General features: G+C 41.5%; 1 protein-coding gene across 3 annotated transcripts in view; it reads left to right on the top strand.

Moving 5' to 3' along the window:
* EPHA3 (EPH receptor A3) overlaps positions 1 to 15791 on the top strand; it is a 501294-nt gene that overhangs the window by 470319 nt on the left and 15184 nt on the right. For all 3 annotated transcript variants that reach the window (XM_068270665.1, XM_068270664.1, XM_068270666.1), the window contains 2 exons: positions 7165 to 7314; positions 9411 to 9604. In XM_068270665.1, coding sequence (XP_068126766.1) covers positions 7165 to 7314; positions 9411 to 9604 — 344 coding nt within the window. The remainder of the gene's footprint in view (positions 1 to 7164; positions 7315 to 9410; positions 9605 to 15791) is intronic.

Genomic DNA, 15791 nt, shown 5'->3' with positions numbered 1-15791 from the left:
AGATTAATTTAAGATCATACTGCACACAAATCGATGTACATTTAAAATGTGGCCTTGGTTGTTCTTCGTTAGATATGGCTGTGTTGCAGGTACAGAATTGCAGGTACAGCATTTTTTTTGTAGTTCAGTCATTCTGTACAATCCTTAAAGTGGATCCGAGATGAACTTTTACTCATTGCATAATTATGTTCCTTTCCTATTGTTTATAGGGCATTCCTCAAGCCAAATACTTTTTTGTTTTTGTTTTAATACTCGAATTCCCTATAAACTAAACAAGCCACACCCACAGGTTTTAAGAGAGCCAAGGCAATTTCAGACAGTAGCAAGGGCTCATGGGAGCTCAGTCTGGGCAGGAGGAGGAGGGGGTGTTACTAGCCATTGATTTCAGAGGAAGAGGGGAGGAGGAGAGGGGATTAGGTTTTTTTTGCTCAAGATGCAGATGAGCTTGCCTCTGTGCAATGTTTACAAACAACGTGGCTGCTGTCATTGTATCACGGGAAGAAATAATCATATTCTATTAAAGTTGTTTGCAACTAGATTTGCTGTTTAAACTATCTAAACTTTAGATAAGATATATAGACAAGTTACTTGTTATAGTTAGTTTTTCATCTCGGATCCGCTTTAAAAGTACAAAGTTGCCTTAGCTGTATCTTAATCTGCTTTTGTGCAGCTACGGCATGTTTAACTAAACACGTAAGACCGACACACAGAGAATGGGAATAAAAGGGATTTACGATAGCTTTAGATAAAATTGCAGTGGTATTTACAATATGTCAGCAGAAGCCCTTGACCCAGTGAACTCTGGGTAAAAAAAGCTCCATCGTCATACGGTACACCAGCCAAGTTCTTTCCGAGTTTGTTCCCTTTTATCACGAGACATCTCCTCCACATGGACTGTAGTTACACATTACATTTAATTTTTATTACATTGTCTCTGTTAGAATAATTATATCGCTGTAAATCTTCTGATCATTGAAGGAAATCGATATTTTCCGGTTTTTGTTCAGGTTCCTGATAACAGAAATCTGCTATTAATTGATTGTTTCCTGTGCTGGATGTCATCTGCTGTACCGAGCAATTAAATCTGAAGTTAATGCATCCTGTGAATGGCTGCCATCATTTACATTTACTTCCAAGCTAAAAATAAGACCTCTCTTAAAGGGGAATCATCATTTGTTTACTGTGAAGTAAAACTTTTATTTGATTTATTGGGCTATAAGGAAAAACATGTGCGTCTGTCAGTACAAAAGGAGGCGGGGGAGACACAAAAAATACATCCAATGAATACAGTAGTTAATTAAATAAAGCAGCCGAGCACACAGAAAAGTCATAATATAGAAATATCTAAAGAGAACCTCCAGACTAAAAATCTACTCAGCAGCACTGAAAAGGCTTGGTGTTTCTTTAACAGTTTCACAGCAGCAGAACTTAGTTTTTCCCCAAGCCTCATTTTTTTCACAGAAGAAAACTTCCCGGGCATTTTTCCCCTGGTGCTGTGCAAAGCATGATGGGATTTCTGATGATGTTGTTCTCATTCTGTTTTGGTGCAAATTCTCTTTTAATTTTGAATTTGAGACTTGAAGCCTAGCGCACACAGCTGGGAGGGGTGATCAGGACAGTTGGAACTGTGTCTCATGCTCCCTGTCACCTCCTTCCAACCAAAAAGATGGCTGGCTCCATGAAGTCACAAACATTTACCTGTTCTTTTAAAACAGGTTGGGTAAGAGATTATATTAGCTATCTATTTTAATTAACACAAATAATGTAACTTAAAGAGAATCTGTATTGTTAAAATCGCACAAAAGTAAACATAACAGTACATTAGGGGACATCTCCCATTTCCCTCTGTCACAATTTCACCGCTCCCCGCCGCATTAAAAGTAGTCAAAAACAGTTTTTAAAAGTTTGTTTAGAAACAAACAAAATGGCCACTAAAACCGGAAGTAGGTTGATGTACAGTATGTCCACAAATAGAAAATACATCAATACACAAGCAGGCTGTATACAGCCTTCCTCACAGAGGCGCTAAATCTGGCTCTTGACCTGACTTTGCACCCTCCAAAAATTGTTTGCCTGAAGAAGCGGGACTGTTACCCGTGAAACGCGTTGCACTTTTGGAGCTCATAATAAATGTTACTTTAGACTTGAAGTAACCTGCCCGTTGTCTGGCCATTTTTTCAGAAGGGAGGTGAGTCCACCCACTTCCCCCGTTTTAACAATTTTAACTAATTTTACTCTACTTGGCGCCTCTGTTGTTATACCACATAATTGTTTAGTCCACCCTTGGTGGAGGGGTGTATCCCCATTTCCTTCTATCTACAGAGAGTGACTTCTTAACCCTGAGCGGGGTCAGGTTACAATTCTCCCCGCCTGCTTATCTCGTGGTTGCCTTGGAGGCGACCCGTCCTTGTGAGTATAATCATTGTGTGTGTTTGCATCAGACATCACCTTATAAACATACTACACCATATCGGGCTCTCGGTTCTCCCCCTCTCTTTCAAGCTACCTAATACTGAGGGCTCCTCTAGCTGGCTATAGTTGAGGTCACGTATAGCTACCTAATCTGGGGGGAAGGGGGGAGGGTTGATATGTTGGCTGCACATCACATCTGGCTACCTATACTGGGGGCACCGTTAGCTACAGCATTGCACCAGTGTAGGAATGGCCAGAAATGTTGATTTCCGATTCTGACAGATTTCCGCAAATGACGATTACCGATACTGCAGCATACCAACAGTGATATGATTTCCGACTTATACTTAAAAAGTTTTTTATATGGTCAGTCATAATTACGAACATTTGAAAATATTACGGATCCCATAAATATTTTTTTTTTTACTGTACAGTATACTTTCAAATACTCTAATTGGCTGGAAGTATTGGACCAATCAGAGGATGCAGAATTATATCCTTGGAAATCGGATTACTGTGGTAATTTTAGACCGATCATGAGAGTCTTGTGATTGGCTTAAAATTTCCAAGCTATTCCAATTCCTGTGGTAAATCGCCGCCTTCTCTGATTTGTCCAATACTACCATACTGAGAATTTCCAAATTCCGGGTCCTGTGATTGGCCTAAAAACTGAAATATTAGGTCAATCACAGGATTTGGAATTCGGAAATAGTAGTATTGGACCAATCAGAGAATGTGGTGATTTACCGCAGAAATCGGAATAACTCGGAAATTTTAAGCCAATCATAAGACTCGAAAAAATGCGATAGCACACGAGTCTTGTCATTGGTCTTAAATTGGCATGGTACTCTGATTTCCGAGCAAAAAATTATGCATTCTCTGATTGGTCCAATTCTCACGATTTCTGTGGTAGGCATAAAAGTTTCTGAGTTTCAGTAATGCAGCTGTATAACGGTTTTCCAAAAGGCGATTTCCGATTGCCGCTGCGGAAAGCCAACTTCCTATCGAGAAATCAGCATTCTGCTGGAAATTTCCGACCATCCCTATTTCCTAGCCAAGGGGGGGATTTTTAAACACTAAACCTGAGAGCTGCTTAACCTTAGAACTTTCTTGGTCTTCTCAATGTTGTTTTCTTATCTTATCTGTAAAATACCTCTCCGTATCTAGCAAATGAAAAATGGCTAATAAATACAGTACATAACAAACATAATACAATGAATGTAAGAATAAATTGTTGCACTGTTAGGGAAGATCCAAGCCTATCACTGCTTCAGATTCTTACAACCTTTCCCTTTGTCCAGCCGGGTAGATAAGACAAGGTGTAGATCATTCCAGAGGATTGTTGGTTCTAGCATGGTCAACGGCAACTTAGCCAGACACTTGCCTACAAGCTGGTATCACTTCTTATCAGCTATCAAACAAGATCTGACCTCGCTGGGGGTAGTACCCCATCGTATATTTCCATACTGTGTGTATTTCCTTTCTTTTGTGTAATTATTTGCTATTGATCAGTACCAAAGGGCAGTAGGGGAACATTTTATCAAGCTGGTCATACATGATGTCCGGTGATATTGGCCATCAGATAGTTCCCACTCTTAACTCTTTAAACTTGATCAGAGAGGGATCCATTGCCTGCACAGTGATTTCCAATAGATTTTAGCATGAAATCTATTGGAAATTGTCCTTGCGCCATCATCTCAACCCCATTGAAAACTGCCCCCCCATGTTCATGCTTATTGTTTATAAGTCTCACCTGTCCACCGGCATGACTCCTGGCCTTCTCTGATGTTTGGCATTACCGAGAGCACTGGTAACACGTGACTAGGCACATATTTTTGACGTCACACATGTACCAGAGCCATGTGGTGCAGGCGCTTGCAGTGACAGCAGACACTGGAGGATGCCATGAGTCGGATAGGTAAGTCTTTGAAACACTAAAGCAAGGGCATGGGGGGACACTTTGCAGTTGGGGCACACCGGCCAGGGATGCATTGGTTGCCGAAATATCGAACATCGTTACACCAGGCAGCCATGGTACAGCTCCAGTTCTTTTCCAATTCAACAAAATTCAGTCAGAAGGTTGACCGATTTTTTACCAGCTTTTTGAAGGTGATAGCAGCTAGTGGGAAAGGGCCCATTCCGTACTGTGTGCATTCCCTTTTTTTTGTATATTTGTTTGCTAATGAACAGTATTGAACAGTGGGCAGCAGGGGAACATTTTGCGAAAATGCTAGAATTTAAACTACATGTAAACACATACAAATGGGAAGTACTTTTCCTCCAGAGTAAAATAAACCATAAATTACCTATTTCCCATGCAGCTGTTACTTACATTAGGTAGTAGAAATCTCGCAGAACCGACAGGTTTGGACTAGTTCATCTCCTCACGGGGGGTACTCAGCATGGCCTTTATTGTTTATAAAGACACTCGCTGCAAAGGATTTATGCAAAGATGCTGCCCAGACTCCCTGCTCACTGCACACTATTTTTGAAAGTTGGAAGGAGCAACTGCCATTTACTAAGCGCTTTTGAAAATAAAATAAACCCTGAGAATCCCCCATGAGGAGATGGGCTGGTCCAAAACCTGTCGGTTCTGTCAGATTTCTACTACCTGCTGTAAGTGACAGCAACCTAGGAAAAAAGTAATTTATGGCTCATTTTGCTCTGGAAGAAACATACTTCTTATTTGTATGTGTTTACATGTATTTTAATTTTAGCACTTTCACAATAGTGGTCCTTTAACAGAAAGTTAAAATGCACGATCCACGTTGTGTATCCCAGCACAGTGAAGTGTGCAGGCAGCTTTCTAGTCTATAATGTAATTAACCCATTGAATACATATAGATTTCACCACTATGGAGTGTTCAGAAATGCGATGTAGCGCAGATAATCCCTCTATTTAAGGTCACCTTACACGGGAACACACAGATCTAGATGAAGAAACGTATATCCTGTGCAATTAGTAAGGAGGTTAACACAGCTGTCATCTATGTTAATCCTTTTAGTGAATGAAGTACATGGCTGTGCATGGTAATAGGGTGTTAAATATTCCCTAAACGTGGGGCGGCTGTTAGCCATCCTTCAAATGAGGGAATGTTTTATTTGTTGTTTTTTTATGAAGTACTATAAAGCAACCCTCTAATACCTTTCTTCTAGAGAGATTACTTAGTGATTAAACATAATAATCATAGTATGCCTTGATAGAAAGATAGATAGATAGATAGATAGATAGATAGATAGATAGATAGATAGATAGATAGATAGATAGATAGATAGATGTTTTGTATAAAGTGAAGCTTCTGCAACAACATATTATGTAGGTTTGATTACATACCCTGAAGCAGTAGAGTTGAGGGACTGGAATTCTATGGAATCGATCGGAAATCGATTCTATCAAATCTATCGATCGATCAATTTGCAGCCAATTTCGATCGATTTGTGTGTGCAGTAGCTCAATAAAGAAGTCAAACGCAAGTTTGGAGCCTGTGGAGTGCCTTCTTCTATCTATTGGAGTTTGTTGGTTTGCAGGAGTGGTGTACCTGCGGGAGAGGAGCACCGACTGAAGCTACCTGGTGAAGGTTAGCAGTGGTGAGACCGAAGGTGAGTGATTGGGATATGGCCACCTTTGAAGAGGAATTTTAACCTAGGATTAAAGTTCATCTCAGTCAGTAGCTGATACCCCCTTTCTCACGAAAAATCTGTACCGTTTCTCGAATAGATCATCAAGGGGTTCTGTATGGCTAGTATTGTGGTGACACCCCTCCCACAGTGTGATGTCATGACCATGGACCTGACAGTTTCATGTCTGTGAACCTAGTTGCATTGTGGGAAATAACAGTTGTTTCCAACTGCCAAGCAAGCCATATCTCCCTCTGTGCATCGAACTCTCAGTAACGAACAGATGACCTAACAGAACTACAGATGTCACCAACAGTGATACATTTCAGAATGCAGAACAGAGAGAGGAAGGATTTTACAATGGGTAAACACTGACCAAATAATCTATAAATTAAAAGTGTAAACAAAGAATTGTATTCATTATGTTATTAAAGCATGTATTTCTCTTTAAAAAAAATTCTGAACATAATGTAAAGAATAAAACTGCTTACATTTTACAGTGTTAGTCAGTGTTTGCCCATTGTAACATCTTTCCTCACCCTGATTTACATTCTTAAATGTATCGAAGGTGCCAGCATCTTTACTGCTGGGAAGTTGAATCCCTGTGGGAAATGTGCTGTTTATTGTGAAACAGAAACAAAAGCTGGTCTCCCAGAGTGCTCTGGGGCAGAAGGCTGTATGACCTCATAGCTAGGCTAGGCAAAGCATCACTGTGAGGGCAGGGTTGCATATCCAATATATAGCGATATATAGATATAAGATATATATAGATATAGATATAAGAACTGTTTCTGATTATTCAACTAAGCTGTTTAATGTAGGAATAGGTATCCTGAATAATGTAGTAAATTCTTTACTCTTTGCCATTTCTCTCTTCACTCTGTTCATACATAGGTGCATTATGGCCCAATATGCCTAGTTTATCCATGCCTTTTTAATTACAATTCGGTTGAATAGGGATATTGCTGTCAACTTTAAATGTTATATTTTCTAATGATGTTTGTGTTGTAAAGCAAAAAAAAGGCATCTACCCGTGGTTCCATTTGGACTTCATGATCTTGATCTTGATATTGGTTTGGCTCACTTGGCCTAATGTACACAATCGCTTTCATAAGAATGTTTTTGTTTCTTTAGGGTGGCAAAATACCAATCCGATGGACGGCACCTGAAGCTATTTCATACCGTAAATTTACATCAGCGAGTGACGCATGGAGTTACGGCATCGTATTATGGGAAGTCATGTCATATGGAGAGAGACCTTATTGGGAGATGTCCAATCAAGACGTAAGAACGTGCTCTGAAATAATTATTATTTGCCTTCTGTTCTAGACATGTGACCAAAACATTCACCCTGAACCTGAAAATTACACAGGCACACACTGTAAGGCAACCTAAAGACCAATGATTACAGTACATCTTTTACTCATCTTGCTTCAACTACAGCAGGTGCATTCAGCCCCGGGCCGCCCATGAGGCAAGGTGAGGTAGGTTCCTCAGGCAGCAGAAGTTGGGGGGCGGCGTCCGCTTGGGTGAGGGTGTAGCAGCCAGAAAGTGGAAGCAGCGGGCACAGCGGTGGGGAGGGGGTCGGACACCCCCTCCCTCACCTGGGGCTCCCCTGTCCGCTCTCCCCTCCAGCGATTTGCTCAAAATACAATTAGTACAGCCAGGCACCTACTTCCTGGATCCTGCTCTAGACGCAGGAGCCCCAGGTGAGGGCCACCGCTGAGCCCGCTGCTTCCCCTTCCGTGCTGCTTCCCCCTCCAGGCTACCTATACTGGGGGGCAATTATATTACCTATGGGGGGGCATCCTCACAAGTTTGCCTCAGGCAGCAAAAATTATAGAACTGGCCCTGGGTGCATTGCAGTAGGGTCCTGAAAATTGTCAGCAATAGACAATCATGATGCTGTATGAAAAATATTCTCAGCAAACATAAATGTGTGAAAATAATAATAATGTAAAAAAGCTCAGTGTTGCTTGCAAGGTCATTTCGCATCTAAAATGCTATTTTTGATTTTGAAAAAATATTCACAAAAATACATCGTATTTTCACAATACGGTAAAAGGAAACAAATTAGCAAAATTCACAAAAATCCCCCAAAAATCATTATTTTTACCATTAATTCACGAAAAGTTTAAAAATTGTTTCTTTTTTGTACAAAAATTAGTGAAGAATTGGTAAAGCACAAACTTGTTCCAATATGATTTTCGATAGCATTTTTCGGCTTGAAAGTCCAATTTAACATTATTTTTGTGAAAATGAATGCAAAAAGAATTTTGGCATTGGTGACACTGTTACCTGAAGAAGATTACCGGTTCGTACACCAACTATGTAGTGTGCGATTAGCGCAACCTACATTAACTAGGTAAATGCTCGTGTTAGTAGGGCTACACATGCTATACTACACAAGTAGCAAGACACACATTACCGTAGCACAGTAGTTTGTGAAAGTAGCGGTAAAATTACTATGTTCTCCCTCTGCGCTATACCCATGTTATATCGTGAATATGGACCCATGATTTATTTGGAGAACCTAATGGCTTTAGCACAAATGTAGTCCCTCCCAGATGGCACTGGCTATCTCGTTGACTGATCATTGACTGATTGACCACCCACTTCTGAAAAAACATAATCCATCACTTAATAATACGTTAAGGACGTCCCCTCGGAGTGCCTACTTTACTTATCATTAACTTGTTTAATAACATCTGTACATTTCACATCGACCCACATTCTTCTTCTCATACATCACCAGCAACAATTAGAAAAATGAGGTATTTATAATCTTCAAGACCATTTTCCAGTCTTTGATTATTTATTCATAGGGGGGACTTAATTTTTCTGAGCACTGCCAAGCGTCTCCTACATTATCGTCAGCTTACATAAACACCCATTGACTAATTAAGTGATCAAATGTGACATCAAAGTGGAAATATATATACGGAACGTAGTCATACGATACAATGATTTCATTTTACTTTCTTCTTCTTAAGTGGAACCTCTATGCATGAGGAACACCTTAAGTGGTCCGTAGCTGAGATTCTATTATTGCAGACTCTTTTACCTTGTATTTAATGAAATCCATATTTTATCAAAACATACCTTTTTCTAGAGGACTTTTTGAAGCACATTTTGAGTAAGTCGAATCGAAGATTTCACTTTGCCCATTCAAGCAAAGATTTCAAACCATAGGCTAATTGTTGTGGTTTAGCGATAGGGTTTACAGCTAATTTGCAGGCAGTTTTGCAGGAGTGACTTGAGAATGTAAACAAATGGCAGCAGTAAATAAGGCCTAGGGCTTGTTTTTTTCTGTTTTATACTTGTAGCAAATCAACATTGTACACAGTTCTTCTAAAAAAGAGTAATTTGCCTATTAACAGGTCATTAAAGCGGTGGATGAAGGTTACCGTCTGCCACCACCCATGGAATGTCCAGCTGCCTTATATCAGCTGATGCTAGACTGCTGGCAAAAGGATCGTAACAACAGACCAAAGTTTGAGCAGATTGTCAACATCTTGGACAAGTTGATTCGTAATCCTAGCAGTCTGAAAGTCATCGCCAATACAGCTACAAGGTGACACTTCCACAACGCTGCTTTCAATAAAGTCCCTTTCACTCCTTTCTGGTCCTTGCACATAAAATAGCTTTCACGTGGCAGGCAACTTCAAAGCTGAAAGGCAAAAATGTTTTAGTTTTGATTTTGGTGGTATGGAGGAATATGTCCCAAATAGTTCTCTCTTTCACCCTGGGCTCCTGTTATAGTGGTTACCGGTTCCATGAGTTTAATTACCATGAAATCAGAGGGATACTTCTCTATTTAAAGATCACACTTATCTCAGCTTGATTGTTATTACAGCAGAGACCTCAGTATCCGGCCCCGGTGGGCATCGTCTGAGCCGGCTACATTAGTTTGCTGGTTGCTTGAGCACTGGCCTAAAAAGTACACCCCCCATTGTGCAGCATTAACTACTTGACCACCACCAGATAGAGCAATTATGCCCCTATGTTTACACAAGTATAAACAAATAATAAACACTTGGTTGTGTTTCTATTTTTAGAACACACTAACTCTGTATCTCCATCTTGTGGCCAAAAAGTAAAACCACATCCAAATAACCTATTATACACCTTCCCATAGAAAAATGAAATACATTTTCATTATTTTTAAAAACCCTTGGAGGTCAAGTGGTTAAATACTCACCGAGCCTCCAGTGATGTCCTGTAGCTCCTATTCTGCTCCTGGTGGCTTTCCGGCATCCTCTGTGTACGGCTCCCTGCGTGTCACACAGGGAACCGAGCACGGATGCCAGAAAGCCACCAGGAGCTATAGGACGTCGCTGGAGGAGAGGTGAGTATTTTAAGGCCGGTAAAACCCTTAAAAAACATTCCACGTGAACCTGTACTGACTGTTTTTTGTATTGCTATTCAAACAATTGCTCTTTCACGTTGGTACAGTAGGATGCCCAGGCGAGTGGGTAGTGAGTCGTGGCAGCTCCAAGCAGCTTTTGGCGCCTTCTCCCCTCTTTCTTTCTCCGCATACATAGTGCATGTTGCTTTTCTGTTCGTCTACAAGAGACAGTAGTGCCCCATCCATTTGTGCATCACATCAGGGTGTTCCACTAGACACATCTCTCCCCCTCACATTGCTTGCCTCACATTGGACTTTGTGGTGTCTGAGGGTGCAGTTCACTAGACAATAGACGATCAATCACAAACGGTCCTATATGTACCCATATGTATTTCCTTATGTTACATGTCATTTCAGGTATGCTTTAAAGCAGAACTAAACTCAAACTTTCCTCTTTGCTCTACGAGATTAGCCACAGCATGAGAACATTTAAGGATGAAAAAATATCTTCATTGCAATTTATGGAAATCCTAAAAAACCTTAAAGTCATGTAACCCTGCTGCTAAAAAAAGAAACCAGATACTCACCTAAGTAGAGGGAAGGCTCTAGGTCCTAATGAGCCTTCCCTCTCCTCTGCCAGTGCCCTCGGTGCAGCGCTGGCTCCCCCGTTCAAAGCCCCCTTTGGACTTCGGAAGTCTTCGGGAGCCAAGTCCTCCCGAAGACAGGCGGCTCCATACTGTGTATGCGCGATGACGCGATAGAGGGCACTCGTGTGTGCGTAAGGTGGAGCGGCCCGTCTTCGGGAGTACTCGGGCTCCCGAAGACTTTCCGAAGTCACCTTCACGAGCGAAAGGAGCAGTATTTGACCAATTTAGTCAAATACTGCTCCTGGGGACAGCGCAGCACTGCGGGCACCGGGAGAGATGAGAGAAGGCTCATTAGGACCTAGAGCCTTCCCTCTTCCTTCGGTAAGTATCTGGGTTCTTTTTTTTTTAGCAGTGGGGTTACATTGTCTTTAAGTGTTAACTTGGTTTTACCTTGCAGGGAACACAGAAAGGGTTAAGTACTGTGTTGACTGCATGGAGAGAGCTGCATGGCAAAGCTTAAAGAAAACCTGAACTGAAAATTAAAAGTCAAAATAAACATACACAAGTCATACTTACCTCCAGTGTAGTCTACTCCTCAATCTCTTTCTCCTGTCCTGCGTCCTGTTCGTCCACTGTGATCAAGGGAATTCTCCATCCTCCATTTTGAAAATGGCCATTACCTCATAACAGCTTTCTGGTCAGCACACAGTTAAACTGTAACATCGCCCACTTGAGCCATAGGGAAACATGGACATTACCTGGTACATCAGTTTTACTCTCAGCTATAACTGACAGCAACTGATATTTTATTGACAGCAACTGATACATTTCAGATCTGACAAAATATTGTCAGAACTGGAAGGGATCATTGTCAGAAGAAAATTGTGAGCTTCTGAAAGGAACTGATGGCAAGGTAACTATGTAATGTTCATTTGAAGTTACCTCATGTGTTTATTTTAAATATTTTTACTCAGTACAGGTTCTCTTAAAGCAGTCTATACACAGCAGCTGATACGAACTAATTAGACACTTGGATCTGGTTAAACAAAACACAGAACACAGAGCAGTGAATTTATTCAGCACTACATATAAAATAAAGACTTTTCATTCTGTGCTGTGCAGGAGATCGGGTCCACTTTAATTTGGAATCCATCAAATGTGATGCCCTAAAACCCCTTTTTTTGTGTCACACTACCATGAATGGGAGCAAGAGGAACGTTTAAATGCAGCGTGTAATGCTTGAAAAACATCTGCGTAAACTAGACCTAAGTAAAATGAAATAGATTTGTTTGGTTTCAGCCTTCCGATTGTAATTATGTCCTATCTGCTCTGTGTTATGTATTATGTTCTAATTGTTCTGTATTCATTTTTTTTAAACTGTGGTTCATATAATTGTGAACTGTGACCCATTATGCCAACTCAACCGTAGAAGATTAATGGCTTTTCCCCAAAGCTTTATGCCGTTAGCCTCCATAACAACTGTTCCAAATCCCTCACCATAATTTACGTGTTAAGCACATCAGGATATCTTCCAAACTTTAGAAATTGATGGATAATGTTTAATGTTTCAGACTGGATCTCGCGTATTGCTGCCACCGCACCACTTTCTGCACTAATGGTCACTGTTTAGTCAACAGATGGAGGGAAGCTTGTAGGATGGCTGCAAATTACCACCTGCTAGGAAAGGGACTTGCGAACCGCCGGTGATTGATGTTGTTTGGCGTTTCGAGAAGCCAATTCCGTAAATCGTCTTGTGTGTATTCCTAATAGGGCTATTGTAGATTATAGAGTCACAGCATTGCCGTGCCAGGCAAATATATCAATGATTCACGTCACCCCTAGCTCTATTCCCAACTGAATTCCCAGTGCTTTCATAAATACAGTTAATTTGCTACGTAGGATGGACAGGGTGTTTACATTATTGAAACTAGTATCTTGGATTGCGTCCCTTCGCTGTTTGCCTAGCCATGTTAATAGGCATTACACAATGCCATCTGAATCCAGGCTCACTCAGCGCCTTTAACCATCTTTGTCAGAAAGGACGAAGGTATTTCTTCAACTTAGATAATTTTGCCTCAAATTGCTTCACGCTCCCCCGGCTGCAAGCAAAAATAAACACACAAAGCCCAACCAGTGGAAAATTTGTACCTTATAACAAAATTAGATGTGGGGAACGGCGATGAGTGAGGAGAACGGCTTCAAACTGCCCAATTTTGTGCGGCAAATTCCTGCTTCCCCCAAATAGAGAAAAAAAAGGACCCTGAACATGCCAAATCTGATTTAACTATCTGTACAGACTGAAAAAGAAATTATTTTTGTGGGAAGTCGTTAAATACCCATAAGGCTATTACCATTAGTAGGCCAATTACGTGAGTAGATTGCCAGTGTTGGCACTCGCTAGGCCACAAAAGAGTAGTTATAAGCTTATTGCCGCAGAAAGTCCATCAATTTCCCAGGCTGGAACGCATAGTTTCCTGCTGTATACATTCATCTGCTGACAGTGCGAAACGGTGAATGGGACTGGATGGGTAACATTGTTTCGGTAGTGTTAATCCAGTTCGACTTATTTGAGTAGCACCATCAAAATCTCTCAGTGTCCTTGTAATACCTAATGTAGAGGTACAGCTGGAGTCAAAGCAGCCCTAGCATCTGCAATGGGGACAGGGGCAGTTTAGGCACTAGTGGCTGCTGGATAGTGTACTTTTAAGGGTTCTGCTTCTGACACAGGTTGAGGGCTCTGCCTCTGACACAGGAGACCAGGGTTTGAATCTCAGGTCTTCCTGTTCAGTAAGCCCGGAAGTATGTGTGTGTGTGTGTGTGGGGGGGGGGTGGATTCTTCCAGGAAGCAATGTGAATCATGTGCTTGAGGTCAGCAACAATTAGAGGGAGGCAAGAGGTGGCTCCCCTCCCAAACTGTCCCCGTCCTTGCAATTCCCGTCTCCTTCTCCCTAGATGCGAGGCGCCTCACTCACCTGCTCTCAACTTTCCAGTGATGGGATCTCCATCACCAGTCCAGTGTCCTGTATCCATGTCTACAGTGGTGCCTCGTGTGACCTGTTATTTGCTGTCAGGTCACATGAGGTGCTGCTGTTGTCAGAGAGGAAGCAGGACTTCACACATGGCTGGTAATCCCATTGCTTATCTGCTCAGAGCAGGAGAGTGGTGTGGTGTTGGTGCAGCACATACCCGGCAGGGAGGAACTCTTTCTGTTCCGTAATCCAGCACCTATTCAGTAAGGCGGTCTTGGGCAAGACTCCTTAACACTGCTACTGCCTACTGAGCACCCCCTAGTGGCTGAGGCACTGGCACTTTGAATCCACCAGGAGAAAGATGCAACATAACTGTTCTTTGTCTTGTCTATTTAAAGATAACCACACGATTTTTTTCAGGGGAGTTGTGGTAAGAGAAACAAAATATTTTTACAAAAACAAAAGGCATTGGGGCTGATTCAAAACATGTTCTCATTCATTATCTTACATTTATTCACCTCAACTTTCTTTCACCTGAAAGGCAAGGGGATTAATAAAATAAACAGATAAGAAGAGATATTTAAAGAGAAAAACAGATAAAGAGGCTTAAATCATGAGATAAGCTAGATAAGGGGAGCTATATCAAAAGATAATCAGGTAAGAATTGAAAATTTGAGAGATAAAACAAATAAGGTCCCCTTTTCTTCCAAGAGATTTTTCATCTGATCTACAGCATAACTTTTCAGCTCTTAAAGCACACCTGAATTAAAACAAAACAACAAGAGTTAACCATACCTGGGCCTTCTTCCACCCCCCCCCCCCCATAATCTAAGTGGCCCCTCAGTATCTTTCTCCTCCCCTCTGTCAGTGCTGCTGTGGCCTCTCTTTAAAAGCTCTGATCTGGCTGGGTTGCAACTATGGTGCATGCTCTGTCCCCTACGCACTGCTCCTTGATCACACTCCCGAGTAGCTCTGCATGACAGCCATGGCCGAGAACGTTCTACGCATTTGGGGGTCACAATTTCTTCTAAACTGCACATGCTCCATGTGTGGTTAATTCTTGTGTTTTGTGGGGGCGGGGGTTCAGGTGTGCTTTAACAAACAAAAAAAAAAACTAAAAAAATATGAAAATATCTCCAGTGACGAAACCGCAGAAGGATCGTTAGTTGAAAGGGGCCAAGTAGAGACAAATACTGCAATAAGGACAAATCATTCATAGGATACGTTTTCTGAATTAACCCCACTGTTAGAAGCCAACAGTAATTACCACCCTTTTATTACAAGTGAAATTAGCACTTTGTAATCAGAAAAATATGGAGGGGGGAGTCCAAGTGTAGTAGTAGGTTCTGCAGGGGCATCAAGTTGCCTCTTCTGCAAACACCCGCAAATCTTCTCATACCTCCCTCCTACCCTTGAGGAAGACAGTAATACATTTACATTATTAACCAGGGCTATTGCTATTGCAATTTATGAAGTAAAATGTACGTATGTGTCTTCCTTTACATGTTCTCTGCATCCATTTGTCAGACATCCTGCTCACCTCTTAATTCACAAACCTCCTACCTGGCTCCTAACATGTCACCCTGACCGATACATTCTGTTCGTTTCAGCTCTGTGTACCACACGCAAATGATATATTCCTTCACAAGAGAGGGAAAAGGGGGAATGAGGAAGTTTTGCATTCTCTCCCAATGTTGATATGTCATCTCCATGATGTCTTTTTAATGGTTGCAGTCTGTGGCCTGGTGGGTACTGATTTATGAAAAGCTGTAAAGGATCAGGTGGAGCTCAGCAGGGCTTCTTTACAGCTGCCTGGATGGAGACCCATCTAATTTGTTTAGTTAAGAGTGAGCTCAT

The sequence above is a fragment of the Hyperolius riggenbachi genome, chromosome 2 (assembly GCF_040937935.1).
Source record: "Hyperolius riggenbachi isolate aHypRig1 chromosome 2, aHypRig1.pri, whole genome shotgun sequence".
Classification (NCBI taxonomy): domain Eukaryota; kingdom Metazoa; phylum Chordata; class Amphibia; order Anura; family Hyperoliidae; genus Hyperolius; species Hyperolius riggenbachi.
Note: the sequence above shows the minus strand (reverse complement) of the source record. Positions and strands in the feature narration are given on the sequence as shown.